The sequence below is a fragment of the Ornithorhynchus anatinus genome, chromosome 2, assembly GCF_004115215.2.
Source record: "Ornithorhynchus anatinus isolate Pmale09 chromosome 2, mOrnAna1.pri.v4, whole genome shotgun sequence".
Lineage (NCBI taxonomy): Eukaryota > Metazoa > Chordata > Mammalia > Monotremata > Ornithorhynchidae > Ornithorhynchus > Ornithorhynchus anatinus.
In genome coordinates this window covers 75,677,493-75,698,760 of record NC_041729.1, presented here as the reverse complement: position 1 = coordinate 75,698,760, position 21,268 = coordinate 75,677,493, and the positions used below count along the sequence as shown (strand labels likewise).

Below are 21,268 nucleotides of genomic sequence, written 5' to 3'. Positions count from 1 at the left end.
TATAATTTGTCTTTAAAGAGACAGGTAATATGGAAACTGAATAGCCAGTGGACACCTTCACAGATTCAACTTTGAGTAGAAATGACCATTTCTGATAATCTACATTTTCTTAACTAATTGAGAACACAAAAAGCTGTCAGCAAATATCCAATGCAATGACTTCAAACCCATAGTTAAGTGCATCATGCAAGGTCACTAGGTAGGTAACTTGCCAAGACAGGATTAGAATCCAGGTCCTCGGACTCACAAGCCTCTTTCCACTAAGCCATGTTGTTTCCCAGAAAAAATACTTACATGCTGGTTCAGGTCCCAAACATACCTTGTGATTGGCCAATTGCTGTGTAATTGTCTCTAAGCTGCTGATCTCCATGAGGTCTGGGGTGACCAACCTGCCCGACATCTGCAAAAGCCATTTTTCCACTTCCTGCAGTTCACTGTTGTAATCCTCATGTTCTTTTACTTTTAGCTCCAGGCTAGAAACATGTTCCTGTGGATTCATAATGCCAAAATATAAAAGATGCATTAAATCTTGAAACAACACAGCACTTCAACCATGGTGGGTACACATACAAAGTTCTTTTTATGGTATTTGTTAAGTGTTTAATATGTGCCTGGCACAGTTCTAAATGCTGGGATAGATAGAGAAGCAGCGTGGCTCAGTGGAAAGAGCACGGGCTGGGGAGTCAGAGGTCATAGGTTCAAATCCCAGCTCAGCCGCTTGTCAGCTGTGACTTTGGGCAAGTCACTTAACTTCTCTGTGCCTCAGTTCCCTCAACTGTAAAATGGGGATTAAGACTGTAAGCCCCACATGGGACAACCTGATCATCTTGTATCCTCCCCAGCGCTTAGAACAGTGCTTTGTACATAGTAAGCACTTAACAAATGCCATTGTCATCATCACACAAGGTAATCAAGTTGGACACAGTCTCTGGCCCCATGGGGCTCACAGTCTTAATCCCCATTTTACAGATGAGGGAACTGAGGCACAGAGAAGTGAATTGACTTGTCCAAGGTCAACCAGCAAAGAAGGTACGGAGCTAGAACTCTAGCCGGAACCCAGGTCCTTCTAACTCCCGGGCCAGTACTCTACCCATGAGGCCACACTGCTTCTCATGGCCTAGTGCAGAGAGCTTGAAACTTGAAACAAAACACACGGCAAGAAATGGTGGCAGAAGATGGAGTGAGTACAGGCTTCCCCAGTGAGTTACAGGGTTCCCCAAATTTCTACATTTACCATCCATATGGGAAGAAAGGGAAGTTTGTCTTATAACAAACTACTACATTAGCAACATTTTATAGTGTGCTTGGTTTCCCGTACCTTTCCAGCATTGCACAGTTCCTGATAATCAGTCTGAAGCTTCTGAATTTTGTCCCGTAGGGTAGCATCATGCACCATCTCCAGAAGGGCTTCTCCTTTCTCATTCACTGATTTTACTGAAGGTTCATGTGACAGCACCATCTGTTGTATTGACTGAAGTGCCAAAAAAAATCACCCTTAGATAAAAATTAATGATGTGAAGAGCTAAATTTATTTGAACACCTTCGAACTACTGGCTATGATTATGATTGCAGAGTTTGGAGATGGCAGGACATTTTAAAATCCATAGTACAGTTTTTCACTGGGGTTTGGGGGAATTTAATAACTCCAGCCTGCTTATAGTTTATTGGAAACAATACACAATCTTCTCTCTAGCCCCTAGAAATGGAGACTACAATCCCTATCTACCAAGTTATGACACATCTAGTGTTCCTTCCTTCACTCCTACCACCCATCTTTCCCCAACACACACATTTCCCTATCCCAACCCCTTTCTCATCCCCAATATCTCCTGCATTAGAAACATCATGAAGTTATAATAGGTCCCAGTCATTAAAGTCAGCCAGCTGAATCCCAGAAGCCCTTGTAGGACAAAACAGCTAATTACAAATAAACTCTCCTAAATGTTTAATAATTTCTACTGCCAGAATTTGTTCCATTGAGACAAAAATACCCTTCCACAATTTAAGCTCATTTCACATTTTATTTTCTGTCCTTTGGAGTCTTACAGGACAGATGGTCAGAGTGACCCAGCGTGGCCTAGTGGAAAGAGCCCGGGCTTGAGAGTCAGAGGTCATGTGTTCTAATCCCAGCTCTTCCACTTATCAGCTGTGTGACTTTGGACAAGTCACTTAACTTCTCTGTGTCTCAGTTACCTCATCTGTAAAATGGGGATTAAGACTGTGAGCCCCACACGGGACAACCTGATTACCTCCTATCTCCCCCAGCACTTAGAACACTGCCTGATACATAGTAAGAGCTTTACTAACACCATAATTATTATCATTATTATTATTATAATCCTAATAAACAATCAGTCATTTCTGCATGGGGCAAAACCAATACTCATACTAGGGCTGTTTGGAAAAAATCTCAAATCCACATTTCTTAAACTCCCCAACATTTGAAGTCTTTCAATTTAATACAGGAGAATTTTCAACTTGGTTTTTTTTTTTCTGGTCTCTGATTACATCCATGCTTGAATAAGGCCATCTCAGAATTTTGTAAGTTGTCTTATGCAAATTAAACCAAAGGACATGAAAAGCAGCACAGCATAGTGAATAGCACAAGTCTGGGAGTCAGAGGACCTAGTTTTTAATCCCTGCTCTGCTGCTCGTCTGCTGTATAACCAGGGGCAATTCACTCAACTACTCTGTTATCATTACCATTACAGTTATTGTGCAATTTGTCACCTCACATCTATTGCTTCTGTTTAGCTTTAATATTTAATACCCTATTTACAGAAGGGAATCAAGTGATTCTGGTAATGATTCACTCTTTTTTTAAATGGGATTTGTTCATCCCTTACAGTGTGCCAGGCCCTGTACTAACTGCTGGGGAGGATACAAGCTAATTAGGTTGGACCCAGTCCCTGTCCCACATGAGGCTCATAGTCTTAATTCCCATTTTACAGATGAGGTAACAGGCACAGAGAAGTTAAGTTACTTGCCCAAGATCACACAACAGACAAATAGCAAAATCAGGTTTAGAACCTCAGGTCCTGCATCTCAAAATAAGAATAGTGCCATAAATAAGAAAACTTTCCCCCTCTTACTAATAAAGAGATAAAAACAACATTCAAAAGTATAAGAAACTAGACCGTACGCTCTTATAGGGCAGGGATCATGTTTACTAACTCTACTGTACTCTTCAAAGGTCTTAGTAGAGTGCTTGGCAAACAGGAAGCACTCTATAATACCACTGATTAATCAAGGGCATCATAACTTTCCCCCGAGAATTGGAGCACAGCAATTCATTTCTCATATTTACAAGAGAGAAAAATCATTCCATACCTTATATTTGGATAACTGGGCTTTTTTCTCATACAACTCAGTTTTGGGCTCCTCTGGAGTCTGCAGTATTGCTTGGTATTCTGCTAACCACTGAGTTTGAACTTTATATTTATCTGAGAATTCCTTTGCTAGATGAAGACATTTCTCCAAAATCGTATGCTCCCTCCGGACAGTGCTGGCCAGCTCTTCCAGTTGCTCCATGTGAACATGGAGCTCGCTCTTCAGTTTTTCTCTTTCACCATCCTCCAGATACTTGACAGCTCTCTCACCCTTCTCCCGAGCAGACTTAAGTAAGCTGTGACCTTTCTCCATGTCACTCAAAAGCAACTAGAAAACATTTTGAAACAATATTAAGCAAGGCAAACAATGTGCTACACATTTTTCCTGGACTATTTTCATTTCTACTGATGTTTCTCAAAAGAGTATTTTTTTCACTACAAAGTTCAAAACATAAATAGGCCCAAAAACTGCAATTCCATTTAACCTTTATCCGTGTTCCCTGGGAATAGTTAAAGACTCGCGGTAGGGTCAAATTCAATGTAACAATACCTTGTTTCGTATTGTTCACGCAAGAGGAAAATGACAGCAATTATATTTATTGGGCACTTATTCATTGAATCACATTTATTGAATGCTTACTTTGTACAGAGCACTGTACTAAGTGCTTTGAAAAGTACAATATAACAATAAACAGACATATCCCCTGCCCACAGTGATCTTACTGTGCTAGGCACTTGGAAAAATACAATACACAGCTGTTGGTAAACAAGTTCTCTTCCCACAAGGAGCTTACAGTGTAGAAAGGGAGACAGAAATTAATATAAATTATGGGCATGTACATAAGCATTGTGGGGCTAAGGGTGGATGAATAAAATGCACAAATCCAAATGTAAGGGTTTTGCAGAAGGGAAGATTAGGGGAAATGAAAGTTTAGTTTGGAAAGGTCTCTTGGAGAAGTTGTGAATTTAATAAGGCTTTGAATGTAGGGAGAGTGATTGTCTATCCATCCTTATTAAAATACATTTCAGTATGTCTGTAAGGAACAAATACAATGATATGGTTACACCATTGTTTTTACATAATTCTTGTTCTTGCCTACCTCTAACGTTTTCATTTTTTTCCCCATCATGATTTTATCCACTTTATCAATTTCAGAAGACACATTTTTGAAATTCTTGTGAGTGGATCCATACCACTCAACATAAGAAGTGAAGGCCTGTTCAGATTCCTCCAAACTCTGGATTTCTTCTTCCAGGAACTTGATTTGCTCCTTTTGAAAATGAAAGTGGACATTTTATTAAGCTCTGAGAGACTTTTGACTCATATGTAAGGTATACATATACTCTGTCTAATCATCAGTGTTATTGCTAGACAATTTCAAAACAAATACAATCTACTCCTTACCAAGACATGAAGAATTAGGGTTTGGTAGCGAGAAGTTAACTGGGTAGCTTGACACCCCATTCTGCTGCTAACGTGACTCTCCTCTAATAACTCCTGAGCTCGTGTTCCAACTTCCTCAACCTCATCTTTGTAGGACGTGATTTCTTCATGCCATTTCTGTCACAAAGAGAGAGGCACAATTTTTTTTTTAACTTTGAATCGATATCTAACACAAAAGAGAGATCGCTATATATACAGAGACCTCTTTATACAAAATTAGATCAACATCTCAGAGAACTAAGAATATTAATGCTTACATTTTGAAATCATTGAACAAAAGTCTGTTTGCAGCACTTTCAACTTAAAATGTTCACAGTGACCATGAAATGTAAACACTTCCGAAGTTATTTTTGAAATATTTTAAAAGCTTATATTTTGATTAAAATGAATAAAATTTACAAATCTTCAATATTGATATAATGCTAAAATTGAAAAGATTGGCAATTTTGCATACTGTTCACCATTTCCAGTCAAGCAAGATCACGGTTATGCTAATGAAACACTAGTACATGAATGATTTTAAAAAGCAGTTAGCATCACGGATAAGGAACAGGTAAATAAATAAAATGCACTCATAATGAAGATGATGATGGTAGTTTGGTGTCCCACTAAAATTGTAATTTGATGAGTGCTCTGCCATCAGATTTTCTCATGCAAAATGTAATTTTGTATATATGTGTGGCTATTCTAATTCAGAGAGAATATTTCACTGAAACTTCATTCTGCTAAGGTAAGGCACCAGCTCGCTCATTGTACCCCGATCTTGTCTACCTTACCGCCAAACCCTTTCCTCTGTCCTCAAACTCCCTCTCTGCCAGTATACACCAGATCTCCACTCTCCCTATCTTCAAAGCCTTATAAGTTCACACCTCCTTCAGAAAGCCTTCCCTGATTAAATCCTCCTTCCCTACGACTTCCTCTCTCTTCTGCATCATCTATGCTCTTGAAGTTGTACTCTTTGGGCATTTAGTATTCACCCCACTCTCAGACCCACTACATTTATTTACAGAGATATAAATTATTTCTGATTTATACTTACGTCTGTCTCCCCACCAGACAGTAAGCATATCTGTTGCCGACTTGTTCATTCCAAGCGCTTAGTACAGTGCTCTGCACATAGTAAGCGCTCAATAAATACTATTGAATGAATGAATTTCTACCAACTCTAATGTATTATACTCTTCCAAGTACTTAGTACAGTGTTATGCCCACAGTAAGCCCTCAATCAATCAATCAGTGGCATTTATTGAGCACTTATTATGAGCAGAGCTCTCTACTAAGCGCTTGAGAGAGTACAATAAAACGAAGTTGGCAGACAGGTTCCCCCTTACAACCAAGAGGGGGAGACAGACAATAATATAAACAAATGATTTATAATAGAGAATTTAAAGGTATGTACATAAGTGAGGTTGGGAGTGGGGCAAACATCAAATGCCCCAAATTGACAGTTCCAAGTGCATAGACAATGCAGAAGGAAGAGAGAGCCGGGCAAAAGGGGCTCAATTGGGCAAGACCTCTTGGAGGAAATGGTAAAGCTTTGAAAGTGGGAGAGTAATGGTCTGGCCTATATGGAGGGGGAGGGAACGCCAGGCTAGGGTGAGGATGTGGGAAAGCAGTCAGTGGCGAAATAGACAAGATTGGGACTTAGTGAATAAGCTGGTGCTATAAGAGTGAAGTGTGGAGGCAGGGCTATAGTAGATCAGTGAAGTGAGGTAAGCAAGCTGATTAGGGAGTTTCTCTTTGTTGCGGGGGTGGGTGGGCAAAAATTGGAGGTTCTCGGGGAGTGTGGAGATGAATTTAATTTTTTTTTAAAAAAGAATTCATGCAGCATATTGAAGAAAGGAGTGCGGTGGGGAGAGACAGGAGGCAGATAAATCACTGAAGAGGAAGATGTAGTAGTCAAGGAGGGATAGGATAATTGCGCGGTCAGTGACCTAGCAGTTTAGATGGAAAGAAAAGGATGGATTTTAGTAATGTTGGGAAGACAGAACTGACAGGATATAGTGACAAACTGAATATGTGGGTGGAATGAGAGAGATGAGTCAAGGACAATGTCAAGATTATAGGATTGTGAGATGAGGATACTGGCACTGTCTACAGTGATGCTAAAGACAGAAGGAGAATAGGGTTTGGGTGGAAAGATGAGGACAGGAAACATATAAGCAGGTTTGAAAGCAGTGGGGATGAAGTTGTTGGAAAGTGAATGGTTGAAAATGGCAGTGAAGGAGGGAAGAAAGAAGGCAGTGAGCATTTTAAAAAGGTATAAATGTATGGAGTTAGAAGTCCACAGGGAAATTTGAAGAGGAGGCAGAACATCTCTTCCTGAATTAACGCACTGAATATAGTGAGAGTCGAAGAGGGTGGAGGAGGAGTGGGGATTGCAGAGGAGTAGGGGAGATTTTATGGATATCGCACCTGATAGTTTCAATGTTGTTGACAAAGTATGAGTCCAAGCCACTGGGAAAGAGATGGTCAAGGCAGGGAAACAGGAGGCTTGAGGAGGGAGTTAAATGCCTGGAGCAGCTGCTGGGAGCAGTGGGCATGTGAGTGACTTAGGAAGGAGAAATATTTTTGTTGGCAGAGAAGAGGGCCAAACTGAAGCAGGTAAGACTGAATTTAAGGTGGAACAAGGTCAGAGAGATGTCTGGATTTCCTCCAACAGCGTTCCGCAGCTCTTGCACAGGAGTAGAGGACGCTTACTGTAGAAGCAATCCAGGGTTATGGGTTAGGGGTACAAGATTGGCAGAGAGACAGGGGAGCAAGGGACTTGAGTTCAGTGGAGTGAGCCTGTTACTGGGCAGGAATTGCCTCTGTCTGTTGTCAAATTGTACATTCCAAGTGCTTAGTACAGTGCTCTGCATATAGTAAGAGCTCAATAAATACTACTGAATGAATACAGGAATGAATGAATGAGGGCATCTATTTGTGCATCAAGAGAAGGTAATTTGGGTATGGTGACCAAATAGGTTAGGATAGTTGCAGAATATTGGAAGGGGTTAAGAGAACGGAGCTTTCTGTGGAGGAACAAGAAAAATCTGATAAATACCACTGATTGGTAAGGCTACAGAATTCACCTTGCCTAAGCAGCTATTTTCAAAATAATTATTGATTACCTTCATTTGCTGTAGCTGCATCTCCTTGGTTGCTCTATTTGACTGCCGCCCAGCCCTGATAGAGCCTTTATCCTCCATTGTCTTCAGCCATTCATCAACTTGCTGAAACTTTTGCTCCATCACCCTCAGTTTGTTCACTGTGCTGTTGAATTGAGTTCGGATCTCAGAGAGCCTCTGTTGGTAAGTGTGCCAGTCCTGTCTAACGGACTCTAAGATCCGATCCTCAACTTGAGGAATGCCCCAGGGTAGCACTTCTTCTCTTGTATGCAGGACTGTGTTCAGTAATGCCTGTCCCTCTGCACAGCGCACCTGCAACTCCTATAAGGACACAACAATAAGACTTACATTCACTGTAGACTCTAGACTGTAAGCTACTTGTGGGCAGAGAATGTGTCTGCCAATTTTGCTGTGTTATACTATCTCATATGATTCGTACAGTTGTCTGCTCACAGAATTTTTTTTATGGTATTTGTTAAGCATTCCCTATGTGCCAGGGACTGTTCTACGTGCTGGGGTAGGTACGAGGTAATCAGGTTGGACTCAGTCCTTGTCGCACATGAGGCTCACGGTCTTAATCCCCGTTTCATAAATTTGGTAACTGAGACCCAAAAAAGCGAAGTGACTGGACCAAGGTCCCACAGAAGACAAGGGGTGGAGCCAGACTAGAACTCAGGTCATTCTGACTCTCAGGCCTGTGCTCTATCCTTAGGCCACACTGCTTCTCTGATTGCTCAATAAATACTATTAATTTACTTCATTCATGTTTCATACTCATGTTGTAATCAAGTCTGCTGCAGGCCAATATGTTTCCGCTAATTTCATATTATGCAATTTTTTTCTGGTAGACTAAAAACATCATTTGCAAAGTAGCTGACTCTATTGTCCAGTGAATCCAGAGGGAGACAGTGAAAAAGACAGAATAGATGTTCCTTTTGTGAACACGCAGTGGAACTGAAAGTCAGATGAGTTGCTAGGCAACTATTTCTGAAAAATGGCATCTTTTCATTTGTACTATCATTTTGCCAATGGTTCCTCACCTCATGCTTGATCCATTATCTCAAATTTGTTTTTCAAAGAACATTTATATTAGTTTAGAACATTTACTGTTTCTAAAATATCCAAAATAATAACAACATTTACTAAATAATAATTATGGCATTTGTTAAAAACTATGTGCCAAGTACTGAACTAATGTGTGAAGTATCTGGGGTAGTGTATGGGGTAGACACTAGGTTATGAGAGTTGACAAATTCCCTGTGACACAGGGGTGTTCTTAATCAATGCTACCCCCATCTTCCAGATGAGGAAACTGAGGTTTATATCATCCATAAACTGAAACCATGCTTGTAATTTACTTTAATGTCTGTCTCTCTCTCTTCACCCTAAGCTCCTTCTGGGCAAGGACTGTGTCTACTAACTCTGTTATACTGTGCTCTCCCAAGCTCTTAATACAATGCTCTGCACACAGTAAATGCTCAATAAATACCACTGATTGATTAGTTTAGAGGGGTTAAAGTGACTTGCTCAAAAACACACAGTAGCCCAGTGGAGAAGCTGAGATATAAACTCAGGTCTCCTAACTCCCAGTCCTGTGCTGTTGCCACCAGTCCACACTGCCTCTCCATACCTAAAATAACCTCACAGAAAAAAAAAATTAGGAAAAAATGATTAACTAGCATCAAGTAACACAAATCACTGGTTTTTTTCTATCTATAACCATTATGTCTCTATGATCATAAAAGTTTAGGAATATCCTAATTTTATTCCACCAATAACCCCATAAAGTCTTATAGTAGTTAAAATATGTTATTAAGTGATGAATTTCTTGTAAAAATAAAAAAGTCAATTCAATTTACAAGGAATTTATGGGGAAATCTCTTTGAGAAAGGGCTATAGGTCTATATTATTTCACATTATGCCATATACTATATTAGCTATACCTACAAAAAGAACAAGACTAAATTTTGTGCCAAATGAATTGATCAGAGTCTCCCAAGAGAAGTACTTTAAAGAAAAAATACATATATATTATATATTACATATATATTTCTCCCATTGAAATGTCATTTTCCCAATGTTATATCAATTTCATTAACGAAACCTGGATTTAGTTATCTAGTGAGGCAAATTGGGCAGCAGTATCTAGTTGGAAGAAGTTCCCCAAGGCCAAGATTCTCCCTATCTGTCTTCGCTCACATTCCTAAATTCCCTTACACAGCTTAGGTGCCTCTCTTTCTGATTCTCAAGTATTCTGAAATGACCATGGGCCTATAAGTCAGGAGGACTTGGGCTCTAATTCGGGCTCTGCCACTTGTCTGCTGTGCAAAGACTTATCTGATCTTGAGCAAGTCACTTCACTTCTCTGTGCCTCACTTACCTCATCTGTAAAATGGGAATTATGACTGTGAGCTTCATGTGGGATATGGACTGTGCCCAACCCAATTAGCTTATATCTAATACTCCAGCACTTAGTACAGTGTCTGGTACCTAGAAAGCACTTAAGTGCCATTAAAAAAGAAATAACACTTTTCCCAAAAAAACTACCTTACCACTACCAGATAGTACCTTTAGACCCTGGGAGAATTAGGCTCACTCTGATTATCATTTTACAAGAAGACATTTTCTCAAAGCTTAAATTAGAAATTAACTAATTATATGTACACTCCTCCCTTCACCAGCATTTACCAGTGGTTGCAGGGACCTTAATCATATTTTTAAACCCTTGCAGTGGCCAAAATAATCCATTACAATCATTGGTTTAATGAAATGATATGAGAATTGGATTCAGTCCATACTGACATTTGATGTTTAAGGGAAGTAAATCCAACTGCTAGTCACAAGTTATTGGCAGAACTCCTAAGTCTAGAAGATTTCAGTGCTCCTCTGTTTGCCAAGAATGGCTACAGTAGTACTAACTAAAGAAAGGGCGTGCAAGCTAGGTAGGGTGGGGAATGGGGAACGAGGAAGGGCTGCTTACAGAATACCAAGTTAATGCTTTCGTCATCTAAACTTTGCAGGGACACAGGGCAGGGATGGGCAGAAGAGCCTTGAAGTCAAGAATGGATCATTAGGTGATCAGTGAATTAAGATTCACACATATCTAGCTTCTTTAGTTTCTAAATTCCCATTTCTATTGTCCATGACTATGAGGCTGACAAATTAACTGCCCCAACATATGCTATTTTTAGAAGGAAAGGGACTGTAAACTCCTTGTGGGCAAGGATCATGCAATCAGCTCTACTGTACTGGGCTCTCTCAAGCACTTAATACAGTATTCTGCATACAGTGAGCCCTCCATAAATACCACTGATTGACTTGAACAATTAAGTGTCTTGTGACAATTATATTTTCAGTACGGAATGAGCCTTGGTTTCCAAATCAAGAAGTCCATACCTGTAGCTCCCGAAGTGCTGTGTCATGAGTCTGAGCGTCACCTTCGAGAAGAGAAAAACGGTCAAGTTTTTCCTGCTCTTGCTGCAGCCACACTTCAAAGACCTTTAGATCGTTTTGGTACTCTTGATGAAGACGAACGATTCGCTCAGACTTGGTTACTGCTTCCTATTTATAAACAAAGATGGTCAGTTCCGGCTTCATAATGCAACATGAATTTTGTAACATGAAGTTAAAATTTATTGTTCTATTTAGCCAACACTTGCTTCCAGAATTACTCAGAAAAAAAAAGAGCATAATCACAAAAATCATCTGTACTCCAAAGATGTTTTGGAGAATCGTCCTGAAAATTCATTCATTCATTCATTCAATAGTATTTATTGAGTGCTTACTATGTGCAGAGCACTGTACTAAGCGCTTGGGATGAACAGGTCGGCAACAGATAGAGACAGTCCCTGCCATTTGACGGGCTTACAGTCGAATCGGGGGAGATGGACAGACAAGAACAATGGCAATAAATAGAGTCAAGGGGAAGAACATCTCGTAAAAACAATGGCAACTAAATAGAATCAAGGCGATGTACAATTCGTTAACAAAATAAATAGGGTAATGGAAATATATACAGTTGAGCGGACGAGTACAGTGCTGAGGGGATGGGAAGGGAGAGGGGGAGGAGCAGAGGGAAATGGGGGGAAAAGAGGGTTAAGCTGCAGAGAGGTGGGGGGGGTGGTAGAGGGAGTAGAGGGAGAAGGGAGCTCAGTCTGGGAAGGCCTCTTGGAGAAGGTGAGTTTTAAGTAGGGTTTTGAAGAGGGGAAGAGAATCAGTTTGGCGGAGGTGAGGAGGGAGGGCATTCCCGGACCACAGGAGGACGCGGCCCAGGGGTCGACGGCGGGATAGGCGAGACTGAGGGACGGTGAGGAGGTGGGCGGCAGAGGAGCAGAGCGTGCGGGGTGGGCGGTAGAAAGAGAGAAGGGAGGAGAGGTAGGAAGGGGCAAGGTGATGGAGAGCCTTGAAGCCTAGAGTGAGGAGTTTTTGTTTGGAGCGGAGGTTGATAGGCAACCACTGGAGGTGTTTAAGAAGGGGAGTGACATGCCCAGATCGTTTCTGCAGGAAGATGAGCTGGGCAGCGGAGTGAAGAATAGACTGGAGCAGGGCGAGAGAGGAGGAAGGGAGGTCAGAGAGAAGGCCGACACAGTAGTCTAGCCGGGATATAACGAGAGCCTGTAGCAGTAAGGTAGCCGTTTGGGTGGAGAGGAAAGGGCGGATCTTGGCGATATTGTATCGGTGAAACCGGCAGGTCTTGGTAACGGATAGGATGTGTGGGGTGAACGAGAGAGACGAGTCAAGGATGACAATTAAAATTAAAAGAGACAACACTTCCACTGTAGTCTCATCAGAGGAAATAAGTTAAACAGTCGTTTTAGACTGTGAGCCCGTTGTAGGGCACGGATTGTCTCTATCTATTGCCGAATTGTACATTCCAAGAGCTTAATACAGTGCTGTGCACACAGTAAGCACTCAATAAATATGACTGAATGAATAATGCAGCATCTTCCATATTATTCAAAAACAACTTGTTGGCTATGATGTGTGCTTTAGGGAATGTGTAACAAATGTGTTCTCCAAATAAAGCAATAAAATTTCCAAAGCAGTTGTTGGTGGCCTTTAAGTCAAGGAAAGCTGACTACCCTTGTCGGTGAGTCAAGGAGGCCTGTCCCTGGCATTGGATTCCTTGCATAAGTCTGAATCTCAGATTTTAAACAGCACACAGCTGCTGCCATGTGTTGTCCTTTTTTAACTGAGGTAACCTATTCATGATCCATGATTCATGAAACCTTTGTTTCTGGGTTAGCATGACCAGGAAAGTGAGATAAGACACCAGGGCAATCCCTTAGAGTGATCTAATAACACTGTAGATATTAAAGACAGATTGAATTTTAGAAGTTTTTATTATGAATCAAGGCAGAGAGAGAAGCCTGTGCTTGAATTTAGCCTTAGTGGGTCCTTCAATTGTTATAAAACTAATAATGCTTGAGATTTCAGGGGATAATAAATCTAATTTGTGGATTTTACAAGTTCTTGGTAACTTCTTTTTCTCCTAAACCCTTTAGAGATTCCACTGTTAATTAGTGTTGCACCAAAGGGTGGGAAAGGTAAGAGAAAAAAATCAATTTTGCTACTTGACAGTTCAGATGAATACTTCATGGAAGGAATTTTGAAACTACAAGCTAAAACTCAGATACTCATTTGTGAACAGCCTTAATATTAATGTTCTCTGGATTATCCATTTTCAAAGCTAAGTGAAACAATGTTTACCAAGATGATTTTCCAAGAATTTTAAACCAGTTTACAAAGAATAGAGTACTAAAAGGAAACACAAATCATAAAGCCCAAGTACCCTTCTCTTTCCAATATGATAAAGATCAACATTACCTTCGTCCTGTCTTTAATAGCACTGTACCGCTCTTGGAGATCTTGAAGTTCTAACTGGGTTACATAATGTTCTGTCATGCCAACACCTTTCATTTCAATGGTCTCTAGCAGATTGTCGTGACTTAACACTTCCTCACTCAATAACTGTATAATACAAATAACCACACGAGAAGCTCATTAATGTTATAAGTTTAATCATGTGTAACATTTAAAAAGTATTAAGCAAAATACTCTAGAAGACTCAACAAAAGAAGATACTGAAATACTACATCGCCGGGTCTATCAAATCAAGATATAATTAAAAATAATCAATGACTAAGAATAATGGCGTAGTAGATTGTATGCTCCAAGTGGAATAGGAATGGTTATGATTGTATTGAATTGACCTTAATGCTTAGCACAGTGCTTGGTAATAAGGCATTTCTTGATGAACTTGTGTTTACTAAATTTATGCCATTCTACATCATTAACAGTTTGGAGTTCACATCAGTGTTGACACCACTACCATTCTCCCTGTCTCACAAGCTCGACTCCGCCACTTGTCTGCTGTGTGACCTTGGGCAAGTCAATTAACTTCTTTGTGCCTCAGTTACCTCATCTGTAAAAATGGGGAATAAAAAAATGTATATATGTATCTGTAATTTATTTATTCATCTATTTATATTAATATCTGTCTTCTCTAGACTGTGAGCTCGTTGTGAGCAGGAATGTGTCTGTTTGCTACATTGTACTCTCCCAAGCACTTAGTAGTACTTTACATAGAGTAAGCACTCAATAAATGTGATTGAGTGAATTATCACTGACTCTTCTTTCTCATTTAATCTGTCACCAAATCCTGTCTATTCCACCTTCACAGCATCACCAAAATTACCCTTTCCTCTCCATCTAAATTGCTACTACACCGATCCAAGCATTTATCATATCCTATCTTTACTGGATCAACTTCCTCATTCACCTTCCTGCCTCTCTTCACTTTAATCCTTACTTTACTTTGCCGCCTGGATCAATTTATAAAAAACATTTAGTCCATGTTTCCCTACTACTCAAAAACAACCAGTGGTTGCCTATCCACCTGCACATCAAACAGACACCCTTTACCATTGGCTTTAAAGCTCTCAATCAGTTAGTTCCCTCCGAAATTATTTTGCTTATTTCCTACTACAACCCAGCTCACTGACTTCACTCCTGTAATGCCAACCTACTCACTGAATCTCAATCTGATCTATATAATCATCGATCCCTTCCCCACATCTTTCATCTGGCCTGGAAATCCATCTCCTTTCATTTAGGACAGACCACCACTCTCCCCGTCTTCAACACCCTGCTAAAATCACATCATTTGCAAGATGCCCTTTCTGATTAAGCCCAAATTTCCTCTTCTCCCTCTCCATTCTGAGTAGTCTTTGCACTTGGATTTCTAACCTTTAAGCAGTTGATATTCACCCCTCTCTCAGTCCCACAGCTTTTACATATGTATCTGTAATTTATTTTAATGGCTATCTCCCCCTCTAGACTATAAGCTTCCTGTGGGCAGAGAATGTTGTCCACCAACTCTGTTGGATTGTACTCTGCTGAGGGTTTAGTGTTCTGTATACAGTCAGTGCTCAATAACTACTATTGACTGACTGAAGACATTGCAGTGGTATCTTCACAGTATTAGTGGCAATCTTTTAAAGAGCCTCTGAAAGGTCTGAAGAAGTGATGCTCCTTTGGAATGCCTTACACTATAGTGGAGAAAGTAACCTCTAGCACTGGGATAACAACTCAAATGCAATCAGTCATCAGATTAATTGATAAAGAGTCATGTGCCTATATGAAGGTTAAATTCTGAGATCATATACAAATAACCAGAGTTCAATTTGAGTTTAACCTAATGGCAGCTTTGTTCAGTTCCTCAAATAAATCAATTTCATGGACTCCTAAAAGTCTTCAGTGAAAGATCTAAAGGTGTGCCAGAAAGGATCATTTCTTTTCCACTCATTTTTTCAATCTCTATTGAAGCAAACCTTAAATTAAAATGAAATTAGTATATCATCCTCAGCAAGCAAAACATAAGGTAACAAAGAGATGCTGAATGATCAGAGTAGTTGCACAAAAGTTTAACCCTGTATTTTGTAGGTTAAAGTACAAATTTTAAAACACACCTTCACTTTTCCAAGGGCTGTAGTTTTATCCCGGAGTTCTGCACATTGCCGCTCACAAGCAGTGATACTTGCTTCAACACTGTCCATCCAATTGGAAAACTGTCGGACATCATCTTGGTAACTTGTCCACTTGGAAAGAGCTCCTTCCAGCTGACTGAAATTTTTTAAAATATCAAGTTAAAAATGGTAGTTGTGCCTGATAGCTATCATAATTTTCAGAGAAAGACAAAGAAGGATAAATAATAGATGCTGAATATGGTAAGAGACAATGGGAAGTTAAAAGGATCTCAATATATAAACTAGAGCATTGAAATGAAAATTAGGTAGCTTTCTATGATCAACCTGAAAGCTGAAGAACCTGATCGGTTAAAAACAACTGCAGACATTCACTGATATCAAAACAATACTCCTACATGATGGTTCATGAGGAGAAATTCTGGAAATCAAAGAATACATATAGCTTGGAGAAATTCTTATATTGAGAAAGGGAATAATCTCAGATTCACACTTTCCTACATGTGAATTTACCATAATGACTATTAAATAATAGGAAGCAGCATGGCCTAGTGGATAGAACATGATCCTGGGAGTCAGAAGGATCTGGGTTCTAATCCTGGCTCAGCCACCTGTCTGCTGTGAGAGACCTTGGGCAAGTCAATTAACTTCTCTGTGCCTCACTTCCCTCATTTGTAAAAGGGGGAGTAAGACTGTGAGCTCCATGTGGGACAGGGACTGCGTGCAACCCAATCTTCTCATATTTACCCAGTGCTTAGTACAGTGCCTGGCATACAGTAAGCACTTCAGAAATATCACAATTGTTATTTATTATTATCTCTCAAATTTTAGGAATGTTGAGAAATTCATGTATTAAAATGCTACAGAGATATGGTAAGCACAATATATGAATTTAATAAAGTTTCATTCAAGATCAAATATACTTGTAAAAATTTATAAGCAGGAAATGTGATTTCAACTCTGTTTACAAGAACACCAAATTAACCACTTTAACTTTGCCATATCAAGCACCTGGCAACAATACTGACTCCTATATAATAATAATAATAGTGACAACATTTGTTAAGCACTTACTATGTGCCAAGCTAAGTGCTAAGTGCTGGGGAGGTACCAGGTAATGAGGTTGTCCCACGTGGGGCTCAAAGTTTTAATCCTAATTTTACAGATGAGGGAACTGAGGCCCAGAGAAGTTAAGTGACTTGCCCAAGGTCACACAGCTGAAAAGTGGTAGAGGTGGGATTAGAACTCATAGTCTCTGAATCCCAAGCCTGGGCTCTTGCCACTGAGTCATGCTGCTTCTCTTGCTTCTGCTATTTTCAACCTTTAACTCCCTCCTCAAACCTCCTGTTCCCCCACATCTTGCCCCAAATGTTCTTGCCACAGACCTCACCGAAAAACTTAAAACCATCAGGCATGGTCTCCTTAAAATCTCTCCTACATCTCTCAAGTCCTACGCTCCTCTTGCCCATCTCTCCAACTCTTCCATCCTTCCTAGAAGTATCAAGAGAGATCTCACACCTCCTCTTAAAATCTACCCCTCCACCTGCACCAATGCCATCCCTTCAGACCCAATAATAATGATAATGATAATAATCAACATAGCCTAGTGGATAGAGCATGGACCTGGGAGACAGAAGGACCTAGTTCCTAATCCCAGCTCCACCATTTGTCTGCTATGTGACCTTGGACAAGTCACTTAACTTCTCGGTTCCTCAGTTCACTCATCTGTAAAATGGGATGAAGACTGTGAGCCCCATGTGGCACAGCGACTGTGTCCAACCTGATTAGCTTGTGTCTACCCTAACACTTAGAACAGTGCTTGACACATAGTAAGTGCTTAATAAATATAAGTATGTTATGATTATTATTGTTCATATGTGCCAGGCACTGTATTAAGCACTACTCTCTTCACTCCAGGGAAATGACACTAAGATAACCAATGATCTGCTTCTTGCTAAATCAAAAGGACTGTACTCTATCCTAATTCTCCTCAAAGTCTCGGCTGCGTTTGACATGGAGGACCATTCATTTCCCCTGACTTTGGTTTCACTGACAATGTCCTCTCCTGGTTCTCCTCCAATCTCTCTGGCTACTTCTTCTCAGGGCCTTCCATAGGTTCCTCATATGCTTCACACCCTCTTACTGGGGGAGGCCCTCAAAGTTCAGTTCTATTCTACATCTACATCTATTCCCTTGGAGAACTCATTCACTCTCATGGCTTTAACTACCTTTTCTATTTGGATGCTTCCCAGCTTTACATCTTGTCGTGATCTCTCTCTTCTGCAATCTCTTATTTCCTCCTGCCTTCAGGACAACTCTACTAGGATGTCCCACCAACACTTCAAATTTAACATGTCCAAAAACAGACCATCAAATCTTTCCAGTCACACTCTGTTCTACCTTGGCCTTTCCCATCACTGCAGACTAGACTTTCCCATCACTGTAGACAACACCACCATCCTCCCTGTTTCACAAGCCCTTAACTTTGTCATTATCCTTTTCTCATTTCTCTCATCCATCTGCCACCAAATCCTGTCTGGTCTATCTTCACAACATCTCTAGAATCCATGCTTTCCACTCCATCCAAACTGATCCAACCCCTTATTATAGTCCTCCTCAAATCAGCCCCTTCACTGACCTTCTTGCCTCCTATATCATCTTTCACCCATATTTTATTCTGCTGCCCAGATAATTTTTCTAAAAAAATGTTTAGTCCTCAAAAACTTCTAGTGGTTGCCCGTCCATATCCACAACAAACAGAAACTCCTTACCATCATGGGTAAAGCACTCACTCAGCTCTTCCTTACCTCACTGAAATCCTTCAACCATCCATCCTTCACACTGCTCTCCTTTAACACCAACCACTCAGTGTACCTCGATATCATCTAGCTAGTCACTAATTCTGTGCCCAGGCCCTGCCTCTGACCTGGAACTCTCTCCCTCTTCATATATGATAGACCATCATTCCCCTTACCTTCAAAGCCATAATAAAATCACATCTCTGGCAAGAGGTCTTCCCTGATTAAACCCTAATTTCCCCTATTTGCTCTCCCTTTTATATTATCTATACATTTGGATCTCTAGCCCTTGACATTTACTCCACCCCTACCGACCCCCAGGACAGTCATTATATTCACATACTAATACTTTTCCATTTCTGCTATCCATAATTTAATGTCTGCCTCCCCCGTAAACTCTAAGCTCCTTGACAGTTGGGATTGTGTCTAGCAACTATTATATTGCACTTTTCCAAATAGTTAGTTCAATGCTCTACACATATTAAGTGCTCAATAAGTAGCATCAATTAATCACTGATTATGACATCTATTATACATAACTGAATAAATATTTCTTAACAGTTGCATTTTTTGAATTTCATGGATCTCAATTTTATTTTGATATTCTAAGTCAATGGCATTTACTATGTGTTTACTGAGTGCTGAGCACTGAATTAAGCGCTTGGGGCAGTTCAATACAATAGAGTTGGTATGAAAGACCCCTTGCACTAAAGGAGCTCACAGTATTAGAAGGAGTGTATATGTTTCCGTTCCTCAACTTTAAAGGGTAAAAGTACATTCTCCTGAAAATAACTTTTCTAAAGCCTTTCAGTATGGGGAAAACATAGGGAGGCCAGATCAGCATCAGAAGCAGCAGCTCCATTTTCAGGCAAAATAACATCTGCTATTTTACTTTAAAATACATCTGAGTTAATGAGTGCAATAGGTTAATGAGGTCTTTAAATGCCAAATTCCAATGACTATTTTTCCTTCTATCCTCAACACTGCTTACCTTTTACAGCGAATGCCCGTGGTCAAAAGAGCAGCCCACATATCTTTAACAGCTTGTAGCTGCCCCTGAATGGTGGGGACCCCTTCTGGAGAGGTGTTTTGCAGGACCAATTCTCCTCTTGTCAGCACCATTCTCATCTGGATCTCTTTTTCCTGCTTCACTGAGAGGAGAGCCTATAAAGCAAAGGAACTTTACTCCCCTCTTCTTTTGAAGAAATTGCCCCAACTAAAGCTTCTGGCCTATACCTACTGCTATAGTTGAGAAAAGCAAGTTCAGATCATGTGGAATGCTATGGGAGCAAGCTGTGTGAAAAATCAAAGAAGAACACTGGTCATCTGGTTCCCACTGTCATTCTGCCCAGCATCATCATTTCCAGTTTCCTGGACTGAGAATCTCCCAGAGTCATTACAGAGACACAACTTCCTTTACAATGTATTGTATGTGCCTTATTCTTTGGTTAATACATTGTTGAAGGTATCGGAGGGCAGGGAGTGTATGAGGGCAAGTATGGGTGTTGTTTTTTTAAGAATGGGATGTCTCTGAGGATAGACAGAGCTTTGTATAATTGGAGTCTTCCATAAAACAGAATCTGTGGGGAGCCAGAAAGTCAGAAGTTCAATTTTCCATTGCACAAGAGTCACGATCCTAAAAATGTCTTCCAAATAAGAAGTACTTCAATAGGGCAATGAAAATGATGCAAGTTATGAGCGGTCTGGGCACATAGGTACATATAACAAATTTCAGTTTCAAATTGTAGATCAGGATGCAAATACATGTCCAATCAAATTCAAAAAAATTAAAATTTTCCAGATGGATCCTCTTTGAACAAGTGTGGTATCTGACGTATACATACATGAATAAAGGATGCAATAACTACATATTTACATTCACAGATGCTCATCTATATGGAAACAACTTGTTGGTTGAATTAGTATTTCTGTACCTTTAGCAGCCACAGAATTAAGCCTGATAATACTATATGCTCATAGCATGTGTTCTTTATCAAAGAATACAGGATATTAATTTATAATTTTCATTAACTTTTAGGTGTCTAGTCCAAGTCAAAACAGTATCAGTGATCTTCAAGCTTGACTAATCCACCTCCCCTATAATAAATACCCCTGGGAGAGTTTAAGAAAGAGAATTCCAGATTCCTGTACCTACCTCCAGCTTTAGCATTCGGCTGTCTAGAACACTTTTGTCAGAAGTGGGATGACAGTATGATTCCAGCATATGGATTGCATCAGCCATCCAGTCTTGTAATTCTTTAATACCAACAGAAAACTGAGTGTGCTCTGCAACAACTCTATCGAGTCTTGAAACTTTCTCCTGAAAGTCAAAATATATGCTCATCTACCCTTTCCAAGAGAGCTTTGCCACTATTATTGAGAACAAAGAAATGCCATCCTATTTGCAAATAAATATACTGCAAAAAGAGAAACTGTTTTATTTGGCCCACAAATTTAAAGACCACCTGGCAAATAAGCAGTTTACTTTTCAGACATTCTCATTTAATTTTATATTAGATTTATATGACATGCAGAATTACATTTCAGGAAGAGTTCAAAACCACTTTTGGTCGGTGAGGTCAATATATATATACTGATTTCT

General features: G+C 40.0%; 1 protein-coding gene across 12 annotated transcripts in view; it reads right to left on the bottom strand.

Annotated features, from left to right (window-relative positions):
* Positions 1-21,268, bottom strand: part of SYNE1 (spectrin repeat containing nuclear envelope protein 1) — a 518,607-nt gene that overhangs the window by 230,882 nt on the left and 266,457 nt on the right. For all 12 annotated transcript variants that reach the window (XM_029048032.2, XM_029048087.2, XM_029048053.2 and 9 more), the window contains 11 exons: positions 20,822-20,986; positions 19,658-19,830; positions 15,854-16,007; positions 13,710-13,853; positions 11,280-11,444; positions 7,887-8,204; positions 4,735-4,890; positions 4,430-4,600; positions 3,331-3,657; positions 1,319-1,471; positions 320-487 (listed from right to left, as the gene is read on the bottom strand). In XM_029048032.2, coding sequence (XP_028903865.1) covers positions 320-487; positions 1,319-1,471; positions 3,331-3,657; positions 4,430-4,600; positions 4,735-4,890; positions 7,887-8,204; positions 11,280-11,444; positions 13,710-13,853; positions 15,854-16,007; positions 19,658-19,830; positions 20,822-20,986 — 2,094 coding nt within the window. The remainder of the gene's footprint in view (positions 1-319; positions 488-1,318; positions 1,472-3,330; positions 3,658-4,429; positions 4,601-4,734; positions 4,891-7,886; positions 8,205-11,279; positions 11,445-13,709; positions 13,854-15,853; positions 16,008-19,657; positions 19,831-20,821; positions 20,987-21,268) is intronic.